The 27,551-nt window shown below is 36.6% G+C and overlaps 1 protein-coding gene across 4 annotated transcripts in view; it reads right to left on the bottom strand.

Moving 5' to 3' along the window:
- Nucleotides 1–27,522, bottom strand: part of LOC124138143 (rho GTPase-activating protein 24-like) — a 36,813-nt gene extending 9,291 nt beyond the window's left edge. The window contains exons 1-4 of one of the 4 annotated variants that reach the window (XM_046504679.2): nt 27,264–27,522; nt 16,021–16,090; nt 4,678–4,935; nt 3,672–3,788 (exon numbers count right to left, since the gene is read on the bottom strand). In XM_046504679.2, the coding sequence (XP_046360635.2) occupies nt 3,672–3,788; nt 4,678–4,935; nt 16,021–16,087 (442 nt within the window). In that variant the 5' untranslated portion in view covers nt 16,088–16,090; nt 27,264–27,522. Of the gene's footprint in view, nt 1–3,671; nt 3,789–4,677; nt 4,936–12,066; nt 12,762–16,020; nt 16,091–27,263 lie in introns of those variants that run through there. The other 3 variants (XM_046504691.2, XM_046504700.2, XM_046504684.2) reach the window with 3 other exon arrangements.
- Nucleotides 27,523–27,551: the final 29 nt, after the last annotated feature.

Below are 27,551 nucleotides of genomic sequence, written 5' to 3'. Positions count from 1 at the left end.
GTAGTGATCAATCTCCCTGTAAGCCAGGCAATGTCATGATGTCAAAGAAATATTAATTTACAGGCAAAAGTGAAGTGTACATATTTTCAAGATTTAATTCAATTCTACAAATGTGGCATATCTTTTCCCTTTTGGGAATTTGCACTCCTGCTTGGTTAATAAATATCCATTAGTGTGCCTTATAGCTTCCTAGCTCCAGGAAGATGAAGCAAGACTTTGCCTTTGCTGAATCCAACATAGTCAAATATATTGTTGATAAAAGATGTTATCTTCCTTGTTATCATCTGTGACTTCATTCAGAAAGAGTGAGTAAGTAAGTGAGTTTTGTCTAACACTGTGAGAGAAAAGCAGAAGTGATGCAAGTCTCCAACATTTACCGCTTTGGAAGATAACTGCATTTAAATAGCGAAGTACATGCACGTGTATGTGTGTGTATGGCTGCTTGTTCTAGTCCTGACTTTCATCAGTTTTACAGAGCAAACCCACTGCACGATTCGCTGTGCAGAGTTGCGTCCCTTGGGCACACCAGAAACCTATGACTGTTGGTTTGAATCCAGGTTTGCCCTGATTATGTTTCTAGGTTTGTCAGCACCAAACCCGTACTCGTGGGTTTCACAGAAGTGGTAAATGTCTGAGGCCTGCATCACTTCGGGCTTTCCTCCCACATTAAGCGAAAAAACTGGAATACTGTTAAAATCGGTGTTAAACCCAACTCACTCACTCACTCCAATGCTGAACAAGAAAATGACAAAAATACAAACATTTGATACCGGTAAAAAAAATGACATCTTAGTCAAGATAAGCAAAAAATGGTAAAAGAGTACGAACATTTTTGTCAAGACAAGCAAATCAGTTTATCATGAGATAAAACACACTTAAGGCTACCAATTAAAAGAAACATTTTTCCATTATCTAACAACCCCTACTGAAAATGTCTTCAATCTACCTAAATGGTTGTATAAGAATAGAATAACAGATAGACAACATCCCTGAACATATCAGCCAGGATAAGGAACTGTTAGCACTATAGATATCAAGGTACTTGACCTCCATGGGATAGCCTGTATCCTGTCTTGGACATACACAGTTTATGTCCCCTTTCCGTTCACCAAAAGGAGGCAAACCAAATGTTGTTCTGGTTACAGATATTTTTGGTGCAATACTAAAAAAACCATTTGAAATGCTGTCAGGGTTGATTTTAGTGCAATTTCTTAAAAAAAAGCTCTTCAAATGGAATGGGTATTCATTCTTAGAATAATTTCAATCAAACAGTGTTCTAGTCTTGCGCTATGACTGTGGAATTTATAAATAAATAAATAAATAAATATATATAAATATATATATATATATATATATATATAGAGAGAGAGAGAGAGAGAGAGAGAGAGAGAGAGAGAGAGAGTAATAATTAAATAAGTGGAATAAGATTGAACACAGTTTTAATAGGCTAGCGCTTTCAACTCGTACCATATATATATTACTACAAGCCTTGGTAAGTCTGGATCAAATAACAATTATTTAAAAAAATGTTTTCATAGACTAAGTGCTTGTCTAACAGTGTTCATAATTTTGATGATTCCTTTTACTTTTTGCAAACTTTAGGCAAAATTTGAACAAAATTAACATTAAAACATAAACAAGGTGTTCAATCTAAGCATATTTTCAATCAAACAAAGTGTTTGTAATTTTGATTATTCTGGTTAATTTTTAAAATGTGAGAGAAGAGCAGAAAAAAATTCATCTGGCCTAAAACAGGAAATAAATTAGCCTGGGCACATGGTGGACAACATTCCATGCCCTACATAGAGCTTGATACAAGTGAGATTCACACCACACCAGCTGTGAATCCCTCACATACCTGTCCGAGGGAGAACAGCTGTAAAACGTTACTGTTTCACCCTCAGCCCAACATCTGTTCAACTTCATTTACAAAATCAATATGTGTATAGACTTAAAGCCTAGAGATAACAAAATAACAAAGCAGTAACACATTACTCTTTACTCAGCGATATCATGTAGTTACAGCCCTATTATACACTTAACAATGCATCCCTGAAGATCCGGGTTAGAACTGAGCAGGGTTCCGGATTAAAGGTGATAAACAAGATCTGATGGTCAGACTCGCTGCATGTCATCATTTCCCAATTGCTTAGATCGATGCTCATGATATCAATCACTTGATTATCTAGTCCAGATTGTATTATTTACAGACTGCCGTCATATAGCTGGAATATTGATGAGTGAGCTTTAAACAACAAACAAACAAACAAGCAATGTTAATAATGATAGAAGAGATAGACTGTGATTGATAGTAAGACAGTCTATCTTACGCTCGGGTTTGAACCTACACTAATGCAGCCAGGTCATGACTCTGCAGGGATTTACCTGGACTGATCAGAGGCCGTTATTCAGCAGTCAGCAGCAATTAACATAAACAATTCCCAGAAGGAAAGTATCAGTTTCCCTATTCATGTCAACATTGTTAAAACTACCATGGCTTGGTCGAAGTAACTTGTATTTCACTGATAAAAGGAACAATAAAGAGGAAGTGCTTAATGCTTAGTTTCACATTAGTTCATTGAATGCAATGTCTATGCAAAAATACCTCTGAACTTGAGAAAATACGAACTTCAACAAAATCTCAATTTGAACAAATTTTTAAGTATTTTTTCCAAATTTGAATGCCAAAAAAGTTCGTGCTCCAGGCACTGATATACCACTTATACCAAACTGTCCCCCGGGTGGACATCGTTCCGACAATCTATGGCAATCTGCATAGTAGTCCGTTCCAACAAGAAGCAGAGGACACTGGGGATACTAGGGCTAGGACGGGCAACTCGGGTACTCGGGTCGGGTGGGTACTGAGTAGGACCCGGGTACCCACATGACTACCCAGACCCATGGTTAGTCACGTGATATATTGTTTGATGACAACAACCCACTAGCTCAGTGGTTACACTTCAAGTCGCTAAAGTTCGCATTTCTTTCTGACGATGAACACATTCTTTTTTACTTGTATATGTGTGAATAAAGATAAAGCTTCAGTCAACTTCAGTGAATGCATGATCTGATCTTTTGATCTAAACCTGGACTTGTCCCAGCCCTAGGGGATACAGCCTAATCACCTCTCAGACATTCTGCCCCTGAATCCCCACAACAGAATCACCAAGCAACTAGGGCCACAATTCTGTCATTTGATGGTTCACACATTTTTACTGTCTGCAACATAAGCTTGTTTAGGCTGAAATGAGCGTTCTCTTTTTATTTTTGGGGGGTACACCATAGAGTGTGTAGATTGATAACTACTGTCTATAGTAGCAGGTATTCATGTCATTTAGGAGATTAAACATGACATGTTTTCAATGCAGACCAAGGTCACCATACCAAATTGAGCTTAGAACCAAACATGCAGCTTGAGGTTTCAAATGTGAAATCAAGTGCAGTTAAATGAGCTGGTTATTGGGATTTGAAACCTCTGATTGATGAATCAAAATTAAGTATTTCCAAACTTCATTGAGGAGTTATTTCAATTATTGTCGAAAGCTTCTTGGATCCAATCAGTAAACAAACTTGCATAATCACAATCATGTACTGTAAATTGAAAAAGGATTAAATCTAGACTGACAATGAAACAGTGAACAAACACTTGAAAGGTGATTCGCTTTACGTACCTCCACCTATGTCAGCATAGAGCACATATCTGAGATCCTTCACCCAGCCTAGCCTCTCTTCTCCAGTACTGGCACACAGCATCACAGTCTCCCCACTGCCTGTCTCAAGTCTCGGACCTAATGATTAAACACAAGCATTGTTTTATGCCAGAATTACAAATATTTTAACTATGTGCTGAAGTCTTTATGTAATTGACTCTGGACCAGGCTAACCAGTGACATAAGCAATGATCCATGAAGGGTACAATAATCAAGATCACTCACTGCAAGCACCTGCTCCACATTGTTGTTGGGAGACTGGTGCAGTCTAGCAGTGCAAGGTGCTATTGCTGTTGAAGGATACATATTGTCACTAAGCAATGGTAGTGATCTCCTAGATGGCGCTGCTCCGAAGCTGAAGTCTTCATTCAACTGTCTCCATGGAGGATTTAGTGAGTGTGTGAGTGAGTGGCTGAATGAGTTTGTTTCTTTGTTTGCTTGAAGTTTACCGCCACACTCAGCAATATTCAAGCTGTATGAAGGTGGTTTGTAAATAATCAAGTCTGGACAAGACAATCCAGTGATTGACATCATGAGCATGGATCTATGCAATTGGGATATAATGACATGCATCAACTAAGTCAGCGAGCCTGACCACACGATAAGTTGGGTTAAACATGCCTTGAACAGTATTCTAGTTATAGTTGTGGCGTGTCAGCTTGTGGGCTTAATGTGAGAGGAAAGCCCAAAGTGATGCAGGTGTCAGACATTTCACTTGGTGTACCACAAGAGCATGGGTATGGTATTGAAAAGAACTAGAAATAGGATTTGAACCCATGATCACAGGCCCCTGGAACACAACTTAATGAGGACCGATAACATTTTCTATGGCTCTCATCAGTAACCACCCCTATACTTCTGTACAATCACCTGGTAGAAGGTTCAGGCAGAAAATAATGGCTCTTCCATCAGACCATGTGTTTAACAACTAGGTTGTCAGAAACTGCCGATACATGTGTTAGCTCACCTGGTACAAGATCAAAGCAGAATTTCTCTGGCTCGTCAGGACTGACAGCATGCTCGGTGACTTTATGGCTACCAGATGTCAAGAAGTAAGAGCTCTGTGGCTTAATATCGTCTTCTCTGCTGAACTGAAATAGCATCTTGTCCGTGAGGACAAACCATCTTCGATGCCAGATCTTCATCATCCCACCCTTCTTCAGCAGCCACCCCTTCCGAGATTTCCTCTGCTGACCCTTCACAGCGGACGATATAGGTTCCATGTCTGGAATGTGCAGGGGAGAGATACAGGTGTTATACCACGTTTAGTGTGTAATCTAATATCAAAGGTATGAGATAAAAAAATATATGTTACCATTCATACAAATGTCAGTGAGATACAGTGCTGCACTTATTTGTATTTTTGGTTACTAGCATCGTAGTAACATCAACAAAAAGTAGGTCGAACATAAACAGTTGGCTTTGATACTTGGGAAAGATCCTTTAATCATATTAATATCTATATGAAAAGGTCATAAAAAAACAACTTATGATAGTCTAGAAAACTCTAACTTGAACTTGGCCCATGATATCAAAGGGATTAAAAATTGTAAGAGTCAGCGCATCTTCAGTTACCCAGGGAATCAGATCTCAATTCTATTATGGTTAATCCCCTAGACCTAATCACCACATGGCTTATTGAAGATGGAGCAATGATAAAAGATGTTTTGTACAAGTAGGCAGTGTTAGGCAATACGAACACAGAATGCAAAGACCTCCTCCAAAACATTCCATAAGAACTGCTATTAACATTGATACTTAAGAAATAATATGAGTATTATAACAAAAAAGACATTTACTGAGTATTTAATAATAAGAAAATAGTTTTCAACATTAACATATGAATGTATATTGTTTATGTAATCAACACCAACACTGGTTCTGGAAACACTTTATGTGCAATAGATGTACTGAGAGGGAACTTCCTCCAACTATACCTTATGACAAAGGACTCTGATATAATCAACTTCAGTTCAGAATACACCCTGTGACTAAGGAAACAACAACGATGAATGATCTCATCAAACAACATAAGCTTCCTCATTTAGGGAACAGATACAGGTGATACTGACAGCTTGTGATATTCACCCTCGGTGAGGTTACCATGGAACCTTGCAAAGCATAGCTAGGTCAGAAGTAGACAAACCAGTGATCGATAGCATGCCACCCGGCCTGGGTACAATGCAATCTCAAATCTTCAGTGATAAATACTCTGAAGCCATATTGTCCTCACAATCCACCTTTTAGTTACCTCTTACAACAAGCATGAGGTACATAAGTCCTACGTACCTGGAGTCCAAATGCTCGGAATAATTTCTTAAAATATTATTTTGGTTGGTGTGTGAGTATGTTGGGTTGAACACCAATTTGAACAGTGATTCAGTTACATCACGTCTTCTCAGCTTAATGTGCGAGAAGGTCCGATGTGGTACAGGTCTTTGACGTTTACCACATTGAAACCTACATGCTTGAGTATGGTGCTGACAAACCAAGAATCATAATCAGGGAAAATCTGGGATCCGAAACCATAATCATTGGATTCTGGCACCACTGTGAAATATAACTCTGTTCAGGGAATTTTGCCGCTTTGAGTTGACGGGGCCACCTGTGTCTGGACATGCATCTTGGACTGATTGTAAACATATGATTAGTGGGTGAGTGAGTGAGTGAGTGAGTGAGTGAGTGAGTGAGTGAGTGAGTGAGTGAGTGAGTGAGTGAGTGAGTGAGTGAGTGAGTGAGTGAGTGAGTGAGTGAATGAATGAGTTGGGTTTAACTCCACTTTGAACAGTATTCAGTCATATCATGACATGGCAGCTTGGTGTGAGAGCAGAGTCCAAGGTGGTGCTGGTCTCAGACATTTACCACTTTGGAAAAAACCCATGAGCACGGGTATGGTGTTGACAAACCAAAAAACATAATCGGGTCGACCCCATGATCATAGGTTTCAGGCATGACCAAGGGACACAACTCTGCACAGCAATCTGCGCGCTTTTGACAACTGGGCCAACCTTGGCCCCTAACATACCCCTAACTGTTAGGTTAGTGGGAAAAAGATGAATACAATGCACTTGTCTCACCAAGTTTTAGTTATTGTAAATATTATACTGATGGCTAAGCTTTAAAAGAATGAATCAAATTGATTACAAAGCAACACAAACATTGAGAAAAGTATAGATACATTCACAGGGTTAAAATGTCAGAAGAAACGCATATATGTTAGTTAAAGATGTGTGGTATTATTGGTATATCGGTAATTGAGGTTCATTCTTTCCACGATGCGTATCACAATATTATTTTTTCATGCTCGATATATCAGGTGATTTCAAATAGCAAATTTTATCATGTGTTTAACCTTATTTTCTTGCCAAATGCCTTTGCTGCCCCGCAGCATGCATACAGGACCCGAAAATGGCTGCGTATTTACTGACTGAGTAAACATCATGTTGTACCAGCATCTTGTTTTGTTCAATTTATGAACTTCAGTTCACACCTTAATGTATCAGATTGCTGCTGAATTCAAAATTTAGAATTATACAATATATCGTGATAGGTATCGCAATAAAAAATATTGTGATTCCTTCATACCTCCAATACCCATCTGTAGAGTGTTAGTATAGGCAATAGGCATAGTTACTATATGACACACAGCTGAAAGTAACACACATCAAGACACAACAAGTACCTAACACATCAAGAGAACAGGAAATGATAAAACTCATACCGTATTCAACGTAATAAGCGCCCAGGGCGCTCTCAAAATTAGAAATAGGGAGCTCTTATTAGGATATTATTTTGAGTTGAAAGATCGTAAATTTTGTGGTTTATGCTGACAGCCTGAAATGTTTATATACGACAGATATATTTTTCCAGGATTTAATTGCCCATAATTAAGGGTGCATATGACATACGAGTGCGTATTATACACAAATAAATAAGTCTTGTGTACATTAATCAATTGGAAGGGATGCTAACTGAGATTGTTCATTAGCCAATATATTAGCAAATATCGCCGTGGGCGCTTATTAGAGCAGGGCGCTTATTACGTCGAATACGGTAACCTAAATATTTTCAATATCTGAAAACGAAAAGATGTGTATTAAGCTGTCAGCAATCTAATGCTACATGAAATATCAGAAAACATCTTCCATACAACTTGAAACATGTTTATGAATACATAAAACACATTTTCTATATTTAAGATGATTGATATAATGTAAAATGTCTATGTGGCAGTATATAAGAAATAAAAAGTTCTAAGCTACTTTCTATTTGCTGTTAGTTCTGAGGACAAAAGAACACTACATCTTCATTGCTGGCTTGGCAGTAGTGACATGACCAGTACAGTATCAATACTTGTGGGGAACGGGGTAAGCACAAGCGTCAAATCACATCACATTAGTTCAATCAATCATACACTGAAACATTACAAGATACTTGCCTTACTAACTGACAAAAGGAAAGTGAACACTACTTTCTGCATTGAGTTGTGAATGAATACAAATACCCATACTGACTTGAGAAATGTTTACATTCAATGGTTACAATCTAATTTATAACATTATTGGAAAAAAATCAATTTCCTGAAAACAGAAAACATATTGGATTGGGTGAAAATGTTTTCCGTGGAACTTAAAGTAAAGAATAAATTTTTTATCTTGGACATGAAGTAGTTAGGAAATATTGACACGGTGCTTTAAGAATAAATTGTATAGATCATGAGATTCTATAAAAGACATTACCATGGTTACCACAACAGTAATGTGAGGTGACATACAAAGAGCAGATGAGGGCCCCTTTAAACTTTTATATGCCAATAAATCGGAATTGAATCTAAATGTAAACATTGTTCATCATGAGAAGGAGGCTGTCAAAATTAATTCCAATACAGAATTATTTCAATACTTGTACTAATGATAATTATGGTATGTTACCTGGTATATAATCTTTCAATAAAAGACAAAAGATGTAAGGCCCAAACAAAAACATGATGTTGTTACAATTACCTGACTGACCTTAATTAAAGGTGCAAACCCACCTTTCCTTCAAAAATGAACCACTGCTAACTTTTCAAGATAGTCCTCCAACATACTGCATGTTGGTTGTTTGGGTTTTTTAAAAAAAAGGACAAAAAAGTAGAGGTGACCAATGGGGCTATCATTATTGTGATTGTATCGCATTTAGTAACCTACAATATTGCATTAGTATTGCGATAGTAGTAAACTACTTTTAAGGTTTGATAATTATATTAATCAATGTAATAGAAATAAATAAAATATTGCTGACTATCTAAAAGTCAGCCATTTTCTTTGCTGACACGATTCAAACCAAAGGGAAGTAACTCTAATCTGAAATTGTCATAATCCTAAATGCTAAACAGCACAGTCAGGTTTTAAATATGCATAATGTTCTATTTATAACTAATTGCAACCTTTGATACTATTGATTGTGAAGCATACAATTGACAATACTATTGGCATTTTCAAATGTACCATTGTACTATTGCAATACATTATAGTTCAATATACTGTTATACTCCTACAAAAAAGCCTTCCAACTCAATTTGGAAATTAAGTGTAATTGGAACAAGAAATGTTTGATCAGGCACAGAGTTGTGTATTTATCATGAACTCAGGTAATTTTGATACTGTGATGAACATATGGATTTTGTAACAGTACACATGAAGCTACCACGACTACTGTAACAGGAAAGTAATCATGGAGGCCCTCTTTCACACCGTAGAACAGGAAAGGTTGATGAAAACAGAAACTAATGTCTAATGTTTGACATTAACAGATAAGTAACACATTTAGCAAACTCGTGACTGATCATGCTGCTGGGGGATGTCACTGACCTTTAGACATATCATACATTTCTGTCATAGTAATACAATTGCAATATTGTACCGAACTTAGCTCAGTGTCAGGCTTCATGCCATCTTGGTATTTCGATTGTGAAAACTATATGATGGCATACAATAGTCAAACTACAACAATTATGACTTTGTAACGAGTTAAAGTATGGCATATATGACATATACAAGAGAGTACAGCTCCACCACCCCTCCCAGGCCATCATGGCTGGAGTGCTGGCCTGGTGTTGTTTGTTTTCAGATCAGAATTCTAATCTTTGCTAGGATCATTGATGCAAAGTTTACCATCAATTTAAGGCTTTGTGGTTTTCATATGAGTAGTTGGATTGACAGATGGATGGATGGATGGACAAAGTGCCACGACTTTTGAAGCTTACATATTACCAAATTAACACTGATTAAAACCAAGGCTATCGATCTACCCAGGTAGAATATATCCTAATGTTATTAGTTTTTTCCAGATTCTGTTTACCTTAACCTATTTCTACTGCCTTTAAAAAATAAATGTAAAAGAACATACTCTTTGAACGTCTACTCTTCATATTTATTTAAGAATTAACTTCAATTTTTTTGTGCATTCATGGAGGTATAAAGGTAAGAACTGCTATGCATACTGGGCACATCAACACAGCAAAATGTACACAATGTTTTTTACATTACCTCCATAAACGCACAAAAATATTGAAGTTAATTCTTAAATATATATAAAGAGAAATATATAAATATTGAAGTTAATTCTTATAAATTAATCTGTCAACAATACCTTCAAAGACTGCTTATTTATTCCTTAACATACAAAAATTATAGAAAACCATACAACATCAGTGACATCATCAGCACAGAAATGCAACACAAGCCCCGCCCATTCTATTATCAGCCAATCAGGTAACAGTAGTCCATAAGTGGGCATGGCCTATTATTTATTTTTTTATGGAAACATAAATGCAAAGAATTTTTCCTGGATAACCAATCAAATGCCACAGAATCATTTGCAATTTATTTGTTGCCTCATGTCCAAACACTGGTGACAGGGCAGGAACTTAACCTGGGAATAATCTGTCTCCCAGACCGAGAGAAAAACATTAAGGAGTCCAACTTAAGTCTAGAATGATTTGGCAAGTGTACAATTAAGGATTGTCCTGGGCTCCATTTGGATTTTTTTATTTTTTTATTTTGTAGATAAATATACTTTAGTAAGATAACTTTATTTCTGGGACTAAATGTCTGTCTACCCTGGGACCCCCATGAGGCTTTGTCTAGACTAGAGCTGAAAACGGACACTTGGTCACAATGCGATAGATATCAGGGTACCAAAACAAACATGATATGGTACACTGAGATCCCACTAATCACCACAGTATCACCAGGCCTGCCTCCCTATTACTGACCTTATTTCAGTTGCAGTCTGTACCCTACCCTGCCCTGCCCTGCCCTGCCCTGCCCTGCCCTGCCCTGCCCTGCCCTGGGGATTCCAGGTTAGATAACGTCCCCAGCAGCCTATGCCTGTCATAAGAGATGTCTAAACGGTTTGGGGGGTCAGGTGACTTGGTGGACTGCATGTCATCGTACCCCGAAGGTGTGGGACAATGCTCATGATATCAACCACAGATTTGCCTGGTCCAGACTTGATTATTCACAAGTCACCATGCTATAGCCACAACATGTAAAACTGTGGACTTCAACAACAAACAAAGTTTCAGCAAATGACCAAATCAGAGACCTGAAGCAACATCCTCTGCAGCTTCCAATGGATGATAATCTGTACAATAACTAAACACACCAGCCTCACAGTGGAGGAATCATAAAGTTGCCAAAAGAAGTTCAGTCAAGCAACTTCCCGATATCACATGTCTACATCTGAAAGCCGTGTAGTCACTATTCATTTCCATACCATGAGACCAAGCCCTCCTACCAGGATGTAGCACAACTAGGCCTCACACATACTCACAGCAGCACTTTTCACACAAATATAAATGTAGACCCAATTTATTACTAAAATGTCCCCGTATTGTAATTATAAGGCTAATTAATTACAGTTTCTACAAACAGTACTTAGAGTTTGTTTTTCAGGAAGAAAAAACATTTTCAAACCATATACTTGAATTTCTTAATTTTATATTTATTCAAAACTTCATAGTATTATAAATGTATTGCAACACAGAATATTATATTACAGTGAATGCTTGGTAAAATGTGCCAGCTTGAATTATGACTCATAAGAGAGTTATATTTGTCAAAGAATCATTCTCTGACAACAGAATGACATTCGTCTCTTCTTTGGACAATAATATGTAAAACATCTGATGAGTGACAATATTATCAAACATCAGAACCTATTCCTATAAAAGATGATAGCTACACTAGTCCACTCTACCCCAATACACAAACTCCTAAGGACATAACTTAACTTAACCAAGATCTATATAATATGAGAAACCTTCAACAAAGGTCTAGCAACAATGAAAATAAAACAAAATCATAATTACTTTTCGGTGTTGCCCAAACGATGCGTTTAAAGAGACGCATTTTGGTTGATGATAATCACTAATGAAGACGGTATAGCCACTGTACACTACCAACAAGATCAACAGGAAATCTACTGATAGAATGTGTAGACATGTGACGTAGGTATTGACGCTTTCACTGATAAAGAAAACAAAAATCATGACTTCCTAGAATGCCATGTGTCAGGTTGCTATTCATATTAAAACTATTACCTTATACCTAAGAATCACATGACTCGGAAAGTTTATTAAATCACGACATATTTATGCAACATAAATTTGTTTCGCTTGAAGTGGAAGGGAAGTGCAATGATCTAGGTCACCACCATGGAGAATGCACAAGCATGGATATGGTGCTAACGAACCTGGATGAAAATTGGGGTAAGTCAAACCAACAATCAGCAGATCCTGCCATCTCTAAGGGATGCTATAATCCAAGATTAATCAGCAATGCATTAAATAGTGAAGGAGTTTTGTTAAGCTCCAGGCACAGAATATTTTTACATAAACATATTCCAAGTGATTCCACAGCATTTCATTGGCTTACACATTATTTTGTGTTAATGTTTCCATAACAGTGTTTCTACCAACAGACTATTGTTTCCTGATTGACTGAAAATATATTGGGTGGGGCTTATGTTAAATTATTGCGCTCATCGATGCCACTCAGGTTTTGTATTGTTTTCGACAGTTTTTTGCATGTTGATGATTAAATATGCTGTTTTGTTTGTTTCATGCTGTTTAACGCTGCACTCAGCAATATTTAAGCTATATGATGGCAGTCTATAAATGATTGAATCTGGAGCAGACAATCCAGTGATTGACATCATGAGCATCAATCTACGCAATTGGGATACGATGACATGCATCAAGCAAGTCAGCAGGCATGACCACCCGATCCCATTAGTCGCCTCTTACGACAAGCATGGGTTGCTGAAGACCTATTCTACCCCGGAATCTTCACGGGTCTAAAAATGCAGTCTGTGAAGATATTGTTGACATAGCAGATTTACGCAGTGTGCACACCAGATTTTACGTTTATATCTCCATAAACACAAAATAACATTGAAGTCAATTCTTATATCTTGCTCACCTAGCAACTGAACATTATGAAAAATATCCTACACATACATATTGATAGACAAATAATTGTAGTTGTGGTGGTCATACCATTTTAATTTCAAAGCACATATTCTGCTGTGAAAGATTTATTACCTTTAGAACATTAAAGCCAGTTTTACAGACGTGAGTAATATTCAATCCTTTCACACAGACTGCTAATCTACCCAGGGTTGGGATCCTAGTGGTTTATGACCTGAACTGATCTCAGTCATGTGGTAGGATAACACTAATAAACATGGTAGGTGTTCCAGGTAGGTGGTCCATCACTACAGCCTTGGTAGTTGCAAGGAATGTTATTCATTTGTGCAGGCCAGGTTGTTTTGTATGTTGTTTTACTCCGCAGTCAGCAATATTCAAGCTTTGTCATGATGGCTTATAAATAATAAAATCTGGACGAGACAAACCAGTTATTGATGTGTGAGCAACCACTAGTAACATCACCAAGCCTGACCACCCAGCCCATCTAATCACCTTGGACAACAAGAATAGACAGCTGGGGTAAAAACCAACACATGTCACTCACCTGCAAACGTAGACCAATTAATGGCTATCACAGTTGGTTATCCACAAAGAGAATGTAGGTAGATTCCATCCCCATTTTATAAAATTATTATCAGGAAACCAGTGAAATACAAATGTTAGCCTCGTCATGTGACACTGACCTACATCATCATTGATTAACTTGACTAGCTATCGATCATGATTTATCTGTAATGAGCCTTTTGAAAAACCAAACTTGATAGAAAATGTATGTGGATCAAGAGGGTAGCACAGGTGTGCTTGACCTTGACTGATCTGAACAAAAGTCTTTCTTAAGCAGGACCCTATCCTAAAAACAAATGTAATAAGTTGAGTGATAAATACATTAAAACTTCTTGAGAATTATAACTACAAACATTTTAGTGACTTTTTCCTTGTGACCTTGACCTTCGACATGGCCCCAACACTTCTCCTGGGCCAGATAGCAGGATATCCCTTCGTGTCAATAAATTTTGTGTAGTAGACATGAGAAAAGATTTGATAATGGTGGTCTAATTCTTACAAAATATTAGTCTGCTCATAACCTACAAGCTACCAGATTAATGGATTATTCAAAATTAATTATTGTTGTTAAAACAAGAGTTGAAATATCCTGTTATTTTCTATATTGACCTCATATATTATTCTATATACTACACTCTATGAAAATGTAGAAATTGCCTTGCATAAAATCGGCTGATAAAACAATGGATGACGATTATTTTGTCAATTATTCAATACAATGTAACAGCGACACATAACAAATGATCAAAACCAAACCATGGAACACCTGCTAGGATATATCGAGCCAATCATCTCGAAGGAAAATCACAGGACTTTGGCATCAAATTTATCAAAATAAATCGCCCATATGTTCGCACATGTTACACCTAATATCTGTCTCATTATACATCATTAAATGATGACGCAAATGGTTTTTAATGTTGCAGTCAGCACTTGAACAGACATGTCATGTGATCCTGTATATAATCACACAAACCAGACGTCCAATTTAAGTCTAAGCGATAAAGCAACTTTACAAAATGAAGCCAGATAACACTTTCCCATCCAAAATGGGTAAGTCGCCAAGATATCTTTGCTAATGCACATTAGAAACATCTACTTACAGAAAAACAACAAGCCACAGGAATTACAGATTATCTGTCCCGAGGGTATTTATGCGGTAATTTTCGAGCCTCAGTAAGGTACGTTTAACAATAATTCATAAGGGACAGATGATTTGCAAGCAGGTTATTTTTCATATCATCTATCTTTTTTTCTGATGTCAAGTGGAACATCAGCTCAGTTAGTCAATCATTGGCACAATATCATATAAAATTATTTTAACATAATGACCAATGGATGATTTCATCTCCAATTGTTTGCTGCACTATGTTCATATCATGTCACGTTGCTACATCCTCTTGGCAAACAATCAAACAATTGTTATATACTCTCAAGTCAATACTGCAAAACTTGCTGGACTCTTTTAAATTTTTTCAGTGACTGAGACTGTGCCAATCAGCTTAAAGCAAAACTAATAATGCTCCGTGAAAATTGATGAAAATAATTTCACGGATATCCTTGCCCTTATGGGCAATTCTTCTGTTTCCAAATCATCTTCCTGAGGCAAGAACATCCGCCCACTAGCCTTATTATCCATCCTTCTTTCCACCCTTGCCACATCAAGCCCACTTTCCTGTGCTAAATATAATTTGAACTATTGCACATATCGATAGTCCAATCAGAGAACGTTTCACAAAATCAACTTCCAGACTGGTACACCTTTGTATGAAAGTGATTTGAGTCTTTGTTGACACAAATATGTACTTTTCATCTCTTAACCTCCCCAACGATTGCCTATGTTTTTGTGTCAGGGATGAAATCGCTAATGTTTTCATTATCTGATCGACTACAGTCTAGGTTGTCATCTATGGTAGTCACCATCTTTGTGAAGCTATACGAAATAAGAACAGCATTCTGATTGGATGTCCCGTCTTTATTACAAGGGACACAACTCATGGGGGTGCCAGGGTCAAGCCAAAAAAAGTGGCCTTGATGTGGCAAGCGTAGAAACTAGGCTTTGATATAGGCTAGTGGACACGCTTGCCTCGGAAAGATGTTCCCAAATGGGCTTTTGGGTCCTTCGGATGCCTTATGAAAACAGTTACACAGACATGGAAAATGGCAACAAAGAATTAAAATGACATAAAATAAGCTGGACTAAGAACAACAGTAGTGAGAAAGCATGCTATAAGACAAAATTAAGAAAGTGACACATTGCCTGCTTCATACCTACGTAGAAGGTGCATGTGGCATGCGCGGAGCAGTCAAGGTCACTGACCTGGGCACACCCAAACATTGTCTTTAAAAAATAAACAACACAAAAAGATAACATATAATGTGCATGATGGTGAAAGGCAAAAATAAAACCAATATATTCAACATGCAGGGGTCATAATTAGTATGCTGGTCGTCATATTCTCGTCACCAGGGTCCACTTGCACAAAGCGATCTTAGCGCTACAATTATTGTAAATCCTTAAGATCGCGATCTTAGGCTTCGGCTACAATCACCATCCATTTGCACAAAGCAATTGTAGACTAAGATCATTGTAAGCTATAATCGAAACTTACGATTGGTCCAGACCAATCTTAAGTAGCTAAGATCATTGTAGTCCCTGAATAAACTTGACAAAATGGCATGCAAGGCTTGGTCTGTTTCACATAAATAATCTGCTTTACGTTCTAACATTAGCTCTTTATTTTGTTAATTTTATGATTCGAATCGGCACTTTAACAACATGAAGAACGCACCACAGATTTGATGTCAAATACGCCCGTAGAGTACAATCTACCTTAGCCAGTGTATCAATGCTGTTGAATCGCTGAGCTCCCGCTGTATTTCTTTTGGGTCACATTCGTGTCAGTTAATTTGTCTTTAGTTTATCATTAAATTAATCTACAAATAAATACAAGCTGAAGAGCAAACTGATACATGTTTAAATCTAAAATCGAGTGGGATGGGGACGAGCGGTTAAATATCAGAATTTAAAAGAAAAAAATACAAGTATTCATCAAACCAGCAAATATACCTGATGAAACATTTGAATTTTTTGCAAAATATCACATAAATAGCAAAAATATAATTCACAATTTTTTTTTATTAAAAATACCCAGTGAATATATATTGAACAATTGCTTTCGTGAAACATTATTCATTATTCTTATTTCCCGTCTATGCGTTTTTGAAAGTTCCCATATTTCTGTGTTTTGAAATGGTAGTCACAACATCCAACGAAACAAAAACATGAAGGATACATTTAGGATTTTATGAAAAGCTCCCCCAAATAGATGAAGATCATGCTTTTACGCGTTATGTTTTTAGGAAATATTATTATTATTATTATTTGTTTTAATTTTCATAATAATTGTGTTACTAAATAAGGTATTTTTTCGTATTTCAATACTTTTAATAAAAACATGAGTAGGTATTTCTCTTGTTGAAATAGAAAACAATTCCTAAATCACGACAGTCTTAATGCCGACAAGAATATATGCCTTCATTCTAGTAATTGTTTCCTTCAAATAATTGGGACCTTTCTTGAAACTGTGCAAAGTGCGATGGAGGGACGTACATGTTGTGTGTCGTTATTGGTTCCACTTATTGTATGCGCAGCAAGCTATGCGCATTTGCAGACAACTGTAGACAGGAGTCGAGTTTAAGATATTCGTACCTCCACCGTTGAAGATTTCAATCTTAGCTAAGATCGTGATCTTAACTCCAAACCGTCTTCCAATCGCGCTAAGATCGGATTGTGCAAGTGGAATAGGATAATTGTATGGTGATTGTACAGTTACTTGTAGCCGCCTAAGATCAATTGTAACTAAGATTGTTCTGTGCAAGTGGGCCTAGGGTTAACATGGTAAGGTGTTTAACACATTAGGGTTATTCTGATGGTACAGAACTTGGTTATTTCTCAATGAGTGAGTGAATGAGTGATAATGGTTTTATACCACATACGGCTAGGTAAGGGTAAGATTAAGGACAAGGGCAAGGGCGAGATTAGGGTAAGGGAAGGGCAAAGACAAGATTAGGCTGAGGGAAGGGCAAGGACAAGGACAAGGACAAGGACAAGGGCAAGATAAGGGTAATGTCAAGGTCGAGGATAAGGGTAAGGGAAAGATAAGTGTAAGGGTAATTTGAAACAGGGACAACAGGGACCAGTATACTTAATATAATCTGAAAACAGGAATGTGTAATTTGTTAGTACAGCTGAAAATAAATAAAATAAATACACCTATTCTCAGGCAAAGTGTTTTCAATAAATTGATGCAAGCTGATGTTGAACTTAATCTGAAAATAAAGATAAAATGCTTCCATATGGACTGTTTGATGTGAGCGGTGCATCAGAGCAGTTTTTGTGTCTATAAAACATGAAATACACATTAAACACGTAAATTAAGAAACGATACTCTGGACCTGCCCATGGTGGTGCATATTGTCTTTCTCATCTGCCACAATCGTGTCAGTCATTTCATCATGTTGGAACACACAGCGTATTATTAGAATGTTACACGACTGTTTTGACAATTGCCCTTCCCCCACACAGTGCCTCCCTGATCTATGATCTAGGTGTAGGTTCACATATTTGAGAGATGACACAAATCTAAATAGCATATAACTTTCAGTTTTTGTATATTTAAAGGGTTTCTATTATTGAAGTACTGGTAATACAAACCCAGGGTGGAAAGCTTTTATAAGGGAGGGGCCTTAACTCATGGGATTACCGCACGATATATCACAGATACGAGAAAGGAATACAGAAATAATTCATAAATAAAAATACAAAGAATTGTGTTGATTGAGTGTCAGTTATGGTAAATATCAACCCCAGGACGGACGTGGCAATGATAGCATGCAAGATAACAACTGACAAACTTCCTCATTCAGGGTGATTGAGAACATCCTCTCTGGCACACAACACAATCTTTTCCTTTAAAAAGTAATTGTTAATGGGTGAATACGTTTGGTTTAACGCCTCATTAAATATAATTTCAGTTACATATTAGCATGTCTGCTGGAGGAAATCCTAAGTGATGCAGGTCAAAAGAGATTTACTGCTTTGGGAAACCCATGAGTATAGGATTGGTGCAGACAAACCAAGAAACATTATCAGGGTGAATCTGGGAATTCGAATCTACATTAATAGGAGCCTGCCATGTCTAAGGGAAGCAACTCTGCACAACAAGATTAAATGGAAATGCACTGACCACAAGGCTTACCATCTTACCATCCAGTCTGATAGCAAACATTAACATAATCCAATATCATAAATCAAAGTATATTTATTGCAAATGTTACTCATGTATAAACCTTTTACTAAGGGCAAATATCACAATGACTTACAAAAAACACTATTAAAATGTCTCCTACCAGGATGTGTTTGATGATGGTATATATATAGCTCATATCTCCCTAACACATCATGCTGCATGTGGAGGTCGAGGTGCAGATATCAACACCACTAGCCTGATGTCCATCACAGAAATATACTTCCTTATTCACAGCTGTGAAAGCTTCATAACAGTCAGCTGTAATCATTAATTGACAAATAAATTTATTCCAAAGCACATCGGTAAAACTAACTTGTGGCTGTAACTTAACCTCCAGAAAGTCTTTTATATCATTTTTCAGCTAAGTCCATGACATAAGTTGTTTCTTATGTTTCATGCAAAAATTTAAAAATAAATGTTCACTTGGGTAATGCTTCTGAGATGTGTCAAGAGTTACCTGCTCTTACTAAGTGAAACAATCTGGCAAAACCTGACACCAAGGAAAGAAATTGACAAACAGAACAATGCTCCAGTAACTTAATATCTTAGGGGTGGGAGGTTGGCCCTTTTTTAGTAATCCAAAAGCCATAAAAAGCAATTTAACAATTAAATTGCCCTCTAAAAGAATTAGAATCATGCTTTAAGGCACTAATTTCAAATTGGTGACTACGCTTTGAAACATATTTTGACAAATTCTCGATTACAAATTTGAAAGCTAAACAAAAGAACATTCTGGAATGGCTAATAGATGGTCTAAATAGTATGGATTCAGTCGTTAAACCCGTAACCATCGTTCGGAGTACCCCGTGTTAAAGTTTTCGAAATTGTATAATTAGAAATCACATTCCGACTGTCACTTTCATAATCTGGTAAGCGATGCTCTGATTGGTCGGATGAAAGGTCGTTCTGACGTGACTCCTAATGGGATGTCCTCAGATCTTTGTTTAGCGGTAGCGAAAAGTAAGGTCTGATTTTAATGAGATTGGTAAGAGAATTTGTCTTCCGAGTTCTTAGATGAGCGTGAATAGAATTACATATTGACCAGAGCATTTTATCTTTGGAGGGAAAGTAGGGCATCCAGTCATGTTCATTGAAGACAGAGTAATGTTTTATCTGTCAGAAGAGACATAAATGTTTATATTGTATTAAGTGTCTTCCTTAAGATATTTATGTGGGTGGTGGTATATCCTAGTGGTTAAGTGTCCGCTCAGCATGCCTAAGTTTGATTCCCCACATGGCTTCAATGTGTAAAACCCATTTATGGTATTTCCCTACCCTGATATAGGTAGAATGTTGCTAAAAGTGGCATGAGAGAAAATTCACTCACTCACACAATCATTATTCAGTACTGGCTTTTAACGTGTTATTTCGTGAGCAAAACTGATTATTTCCAGTTAGCCACAGGGCTGAACATTAGGGCTGGGATGGGTAACTTGGGTACCTGGGTCGGGTGGGTACTGAGTAGGACCCGGGTACCCACAGGACTACCCGGACCCGTGGTTAGTCACGTGATATACTGTCTAATGACTAAAACTGTCTGGAACTCTATGGTTACATTACAAGTCATTAATGTTCGCTTTTCTTTCTGACTATGCACCCATTCCTTCTGACTTTTCATATGGTTGAAAAAACATATAACTTAAGTCAACTTCAGTGTATGCATGACCAGATTGTTAAATACATGTATCTAAATACATTTTGCCAGGGCTATGCTAAATAAGTTCCCAATCTGACATTTTGAGACATCTCCTGAGACCTAGAGTGGGTACCGGGGTAGGGTCGGGTAATAGGGGGGTGGGTACCCGGGTAGTAAATTTGGACTCGTCTTAGGCGTATTGAACATTGCTTATCAGGAGCATCACGGAAGATCAATGAAGTCTGATTTACTAGTTTCAGTATCTGTCAGAACCGGAATGAATAAAACACACTGTTTTAATGTTAAATACATTCAGCAAAATTAGAATAAAATGAATGAACATTACTTAATGTCAATTCTAGATTACAAATTTGATACAGTTTTGATGTACGGAAAACATTTCACTATTAGATTAAAAATTATATTGTTGGTTATCATGTGTATATTGGGTATGTAACATTTGTTTTCATAGACTCATAACCTTGTCATTTCACAATTTTTCAAGTGAGTGAGTGAGTGAGTGAGGGAGTGAGTATGTTTTATGCCACTTTTAGCGATATTCCAGAAATATCTTGGCAGGGGACACCAGAAAAGGGCTTCACACATTGTACCCATGTGTGGAATCAAACCCGGACTTCAGCATGACGAGTGAACTACAAGATTAACTACTAGGCTACCCCACCACCCCTTTATAACAGAGGAAAGCCCAAAGTGACACAGGTGGAAAATGTTTACCACTTTGATTATGAGTATGGTGCTAACAGATCTACAAACTTCATCATTGCCATGAGAAGCAACTTATATAATGCAACTGGGCCTAAATAGCACTGATGGAAGATTAATTAGTGCACTCATACAGCAATGTTTTATGACTTATCATGATCCTACAAGATTAATTAGTCTACAGCAATGTTTTATGACTTATCGTGATCCTACAAGATAAATTAGTGTACAGCAATGTTTTATGCCTTATCGTGATCCTACAAGATTAATTACTGTACAGCAATGTTTTATGACTTATCGAGATCCTACAAGATAAATTAGTGTACAGCAATGTTTTATGCCTTATCGTGATCCTACAAGATTAATTACTGTACAGCAATGTTTTATGACTTATCGTGATCCTACAAGATTAATTAGTCTACAGCAATGTTTTATGACTTATCGTGATCCTACAAGATAAATTAGTGTACAGCAATGTTTTATGCCTTATCGTGATCCTACAAGATTAATTACTGTACAGCAATGTTTTATGACTTATCGAGATCCTACAAGATTAACAAGTGTACAGCAATGTTTTATGACTTAACGTGATCCTACAAGATTAACTAGTGTACAGCAATGTTTTATGACTTATCGTGATCCTACAAGATTAATTAGTGTACAGCAATGTTTTATTACTTATCGTGATCCTACAAGATTAATTACTGTACAGCAATGTTTTATTACTTATCGTGATCCTACAAGATTAACTAGTGTACAGCAATGTTTTATGCCTTATTGTGATCCTACAAGATTAACTAGTGTACAGCAATGTTTTATGCCTTATTGTGATCCTACAAGATTAATTAGTGTACAGCAATGTTTTATTACTTATTGTGATCCTACAAGATTAACTAGTGTACAGCAATGTTTTATTACTTATTGTGATCCTACAAGATTAACTAGTGTACAGCAATGTTTTATGACTTAACGTGATCCTACAAGATTAACTAGTGTACAGCAATGTATTATGCCTTATCGTGATCCTACAAGATTAATTACTGTACAGCAATGTTTTATGCCTTATCGTGATCCTACAAGATTAATTACTGTACAGCAATGTTTTATTACTTATCGTGATCCTACAAGATTAATTACTGTACAGCAATGTTTTATGACTTATCGAGATCCTACAAGATTAACAAGTGTACAGCAATGTTTTATGACTTAACGTGATCCTACAAGATTAACTAGTGTACAGCAATGTTTTATGACTTATCGTGATCCTACAAGATTAATTAGTGTACAGCAATGTTTTATTACTTATCGTGATCCTACAAGATATAATTAGAGTACAGGAATGTTTTATGACTTATTGTGATCCTACAAGATTAACTAGTGCACAGGAATGTTTTATGACTTATCGTGATCCTACAAGATTAATTAGTGCACAGGAATGTTTTATGACTTATCGTGATCCTACAAGATTAACAAGTGTACAGCAATGTTTTATGACTTAACGTGATCCTACAAGATTAATTACTGTACAGCAATGTTTTATGCCTTATCGTGATCCTACAAGATTAATTACTGTACAGCAATGTTTTATGCCTTATTGTGATCCTACAAGATTAATTACTGTACAGCAATGTTTATGCCTTATCCTGATCCTACAAGATTAATTAGTGCACAGGAATGTTTTATGACTTATCGTGATCCTACAAGATATAATTAGAGTACAGGAATGTTTTATGACTTATTGTGATCCTACAAGATTAACTAGTATACAGCAATGTTTTATGGCTTATCTTGATCCAACAAGAACATATTAAGAAGTGAATAACTGCTGAACCGTTAATCCATGAGCCTTGCTGATCTACAAATAAACAAATCTCCACGCTCACTTGTCTCATCAAGCTACAGTGAAGGAGAGCTTGAAGCAAATATTCTTCAAGAGAGAGAGTACACGAATGGCCCCTATCACTGCAAATGAAGAGAACTATTATAATAAGTCTATCACTACTAGACTACTACACAGGTAGAGAAAGGGTTGCACAATATGTTCAGAAAAAGACACGCTTTCCTTGAAACGGTGGAATTTGGTCCACATGACAGGTATATTTTGAAAAAAAAAATTGTCTTTAACTTAAATTTCCAAGTCCAAAGGAACAAAACATACTGAGATCTGTGTGTAGAAAGAATTACATATATATATGTCAGCTACTTGAACAAAATACTGAACCGAAACCTTCCGAAAATAAACATTTCATTGACCTACTAATTTTACTTTACTTAACATCACTCAATGCCAGGAAAAATGAACAGTTGACGAAGTACTTAACACTCCTTCCACCAATAAGGGAACTCTAACAACTATGTGTCATGCTATGCAGAGGGAGTGAGGGCCTATTACAAGCAAGCACTGCATGCATGGTTACTGACTGAGTGGATGCAGAGGCTGAGGATGAGGTTGTCCAGGAAAGTTCAGGGGGTTCGAATGCCACCCTTTGGAAAATAACTGATAACATGAACCCAAAATAATACCTTTGTATTATTGAATGCAACCAAATTCAACAGCATCCCTGAAATGGAGTGAAACACTATCAAATTGATTATTTCACTTTTTTACCATAACTGCTAACTTCTTCTGATTTCTTGGAAAGTTTCCACCACATGTTGTTGACGAAGTCCCTCCCTGAGTAAAAGTATTTTCTGCAAATCTTTTTTGTCATTTTTAAAGAAAATCATCCTTTCATTCTTCACTCTTAAAACTAAATCCTGTCAACAAATACTGTATTTCTCACTGCCTTGTCTCTGAAGTTCATCTAAGTGTCAGGAACTTGTTACCAGTTTCGGGTCACAGACTACTGAGGAAATTACTGAACCCAAATGTCATTTAAATCATGGACCTGTAAAGATCTGGGAAAGAATAGGTGTTCAACAACCCATGCTTGATGTAAGAGGTGACTAATGGGATCAGGTGTTCAGGCTCGTCTGACTTGGTTGATGCATGTCATCAATCCCAATTGCGTGGCTCGATGCTGGTGATATCAATCACTGTTATCTGGTCCAGACTCAACAATGTACAGAACGCCATCATATAGCTGGAATATTGCTGAGCGCGGCATAAAAAAACCCAACTTAGATCCCGTGTTCCTATTTGTAAATATGTATAGGGTTGATGAATGACTGAAAATCCCAAATTAAGAATTATTAAAAGAACTTTTTGTTTTATGACGCTTAAAACTGATCATAGCATCTGCATTGGCTGACTGAAAGATCATTATTCATAAATCAGTGGAGAGTGGGGTTTAAATATGCCTTAAACAGTACCTCCGTTATTTGTGCTATAGCATTGCGATGTATAGGAGGAAGCACAAAATGCCACATCATAAACAGATATATTTACCACTTTTATGAACGTCACTATATGGCTGAAATAATGCTGATGTGACTTTGAATTTTAACTCACTCACTTCGATGAAACACACAAGCATGGGTATGTAAATGGCATCCCAAAGATCATAACAAAGGTGAATTTGTGGATTAAAATCCATGACTAGAAGATCCTGGCATGACTAAGGCAAGGAACCCTCCCTGAACACCCCAACACTGATCTTGAAGAAGACTCAGTCCCTCATTATACTGTTTTCTGTTATCAGTGTGTTGTTTTCTTTCTCCTTTGTTTACAGCTACACTCAGCAATATTGCAGCTACATGACGGCTGTCTGAAAATAATCAAGTCGGGGCCAGACAATCCAGTAATTGACATCATGAGCATTGATCTATGCAGTTGGGATACGATGACATGCATCAACCAAGTCAGTGAGCCTGACCACCCGATCCCGTTTAGTCACCTCTTATGACAAGCTTACTTGCCTGTTATGGCAAGCATTGGTCCTGGATCTTCACAGGTACTATCAGTGTGCACTTCATTGACGCAAAGACACATGGGATGACAGTTACAGTGAATGACAACATGATATGTCAATGAAATATTCATAATTTTAACAAATTCAGGGATGACATAATGAACTGGTTAAGGAAATTATTCAAGATTTTGAATAAGAAATTGGGTGATTGAACATGTACATTTAACTAAGGAAAGAAAAGCTTATATAGACGGCCTAACAAATCAATTTAGGTTTAATATGGGTCCCTGATTATGTGTTCTTGTTAAGCAAATTGGGAAAAAGAAAATTTTGTCACTACTTAAACATGCATTTACTTACTGTGAAAGGAGTTGCCGAACGATTTATATTTTGTTCACAACAAATATTTATTTATGGCAAAAAGCATGCCCACAACATATGTATATGCTAATATATTATATGCATATCAAGATTTTTGTGATATGACACATATGTGGTAATGCTGTCAAAATAATGGAGAAAAGAATTATTTAAATCTTCAGGTTCACTGATGACATTGTTAACTGATCTTTATCAAGGTTTTAGTGACAGGCCATTGTAGCTGTAATATCCTGATGACACAAAATCAAGAAGAAAAAATGTCTGATGTATTACATAAAGCTTAAATCATGTTCTAAAAACATATTTGAACTTTTTTTAAATTGATACACAATACTATGAAACACAAAGATCATAAAAAATCATATACAAACTTAGGTTCATAATTCATTTAATGTTAGATATAACATTTAACTTAAAAGTATTGTCTGAGAAATTATTGATTTAATTTCTTAGTCTAAACATCCTGTTTTTCAACAGGAAACTTTACAGAGAACTCTTCTAACTTTACAACCTCTTATCACTTATTCATATCTCAAAAGACAATATTAACCCTTGCAAACTTAAGCTATCTTTCTAGTCTTTGAAAGGCATTTATAAGTGATACACAAAAGCTATCATTGTTGTTAATTATACATTATCTATCAAAGGAGTTGAATAAAAATGTTATTGCACTTGAACTATATTAACCCCAAAACTAATTGTATCGCTGTTATCACTAATTTCATGACAAATTGCAATTACTCGTAATATTAATCATTGCAAAGCTCTGAAGCAATTACTTCACATCCAATTCAGTCATCACACTAATCCACTGAGAGCTAATTAGCGTCTTAATTGTTGAGACAGTAAACAAACAAATATATTGATGGCACCTTATCTGGAAAATATTTTTATAAGTTACTTCCTTAACACTTGTACAGTTATGTTTGTCACACTTACACTTTTATATTAATAGCTGCTAACAAATTAAACTTGGAGCATAAAATGTTTAAGTATATACTTCCAAACTCTGAGTATATCTCAGTATATCAGAGCATTAAATAATTATGAGCTGATGAAATCATTTTAGATGTCATAAATTCTGTTTGTTCTGACATTCAGAAATGAAGTGACACTTCACAACAAAATAAATTTTCAGGGAATTTATTACAATTCAAAATGACAATAGAGTGACAGTGCATTGTTTAGAAACTGCCAGTGACAAGGGTATAACTGATGTTTTTAACAGCAGACATGTAACTTTGTGCGTTTGTAAAACTTTGTTGTACATATATTGTGACATGTAACATAGAGTTTACAAAGATGCTATTGTATAAACAATGATAATATGATCTGTATTGAACCTTACAACTTGGTTACACTTATTAACAGCTGATGCCCCGCCCACATGTTAGAAACAGGACGGAAGCTCTTGACGGCTAAAGTGTTCGGCATGGTACAGCTAGTGTGTTTGGAGCGAAAAATGGGACAGGCAGTTAGTTATCTTTCCAAAAATAGAAAAAAATGCAATCATATCTTAAAGGATAATGAATAGACAAAATCAATATCAACCGATCAGCATGTCAAACATGTAAAACAAATCTTTCAAAGTGTTAACAAGAATGTTATTACCTGTCACTTGATGCCGGATGGATGCCGCTTCTAAAGTTTTTCAACAGGTGCGTTTATCCCGAGGTAAAGCACTGTTTTGATGCATGTAAATAGATACACAAGTCCTGAAGATTTGAGACGGGTAGTAAACCTTCATTGTAGCCCAGAATGGGTACGCATCAACACCCTGTTCTCAATGTTTACGATTTGTTTTCACTACATTGCTTCCGTAAGCTCATCCACCTCTTTCGTCGAGTTGTGAACTCTCGTTTACAGTCAAAATGTGACTGGAACACCGAGGGCTATTGC

This window comes from Haliotis rufescens, unplaced genomic scaffold, assembly GCF_023055435.1.
Source record: "Haliotis rufescens isolate VD_foot unplaced genomic scaffold, xgHalRufe1.0.p SCAF_40, whole genome shotgun sequence".
Lineage (NCBI taxonomy): Eukaryota > Metazoa > Mollusca > Gastropoda > Lepetellida > Haliotidae > Haliotis > Haliotis rufescens.
Note: the sequence above shows the minus strand (reverse complement) of the source record. Positions and strands in the feature narration are given on the sequence as shown.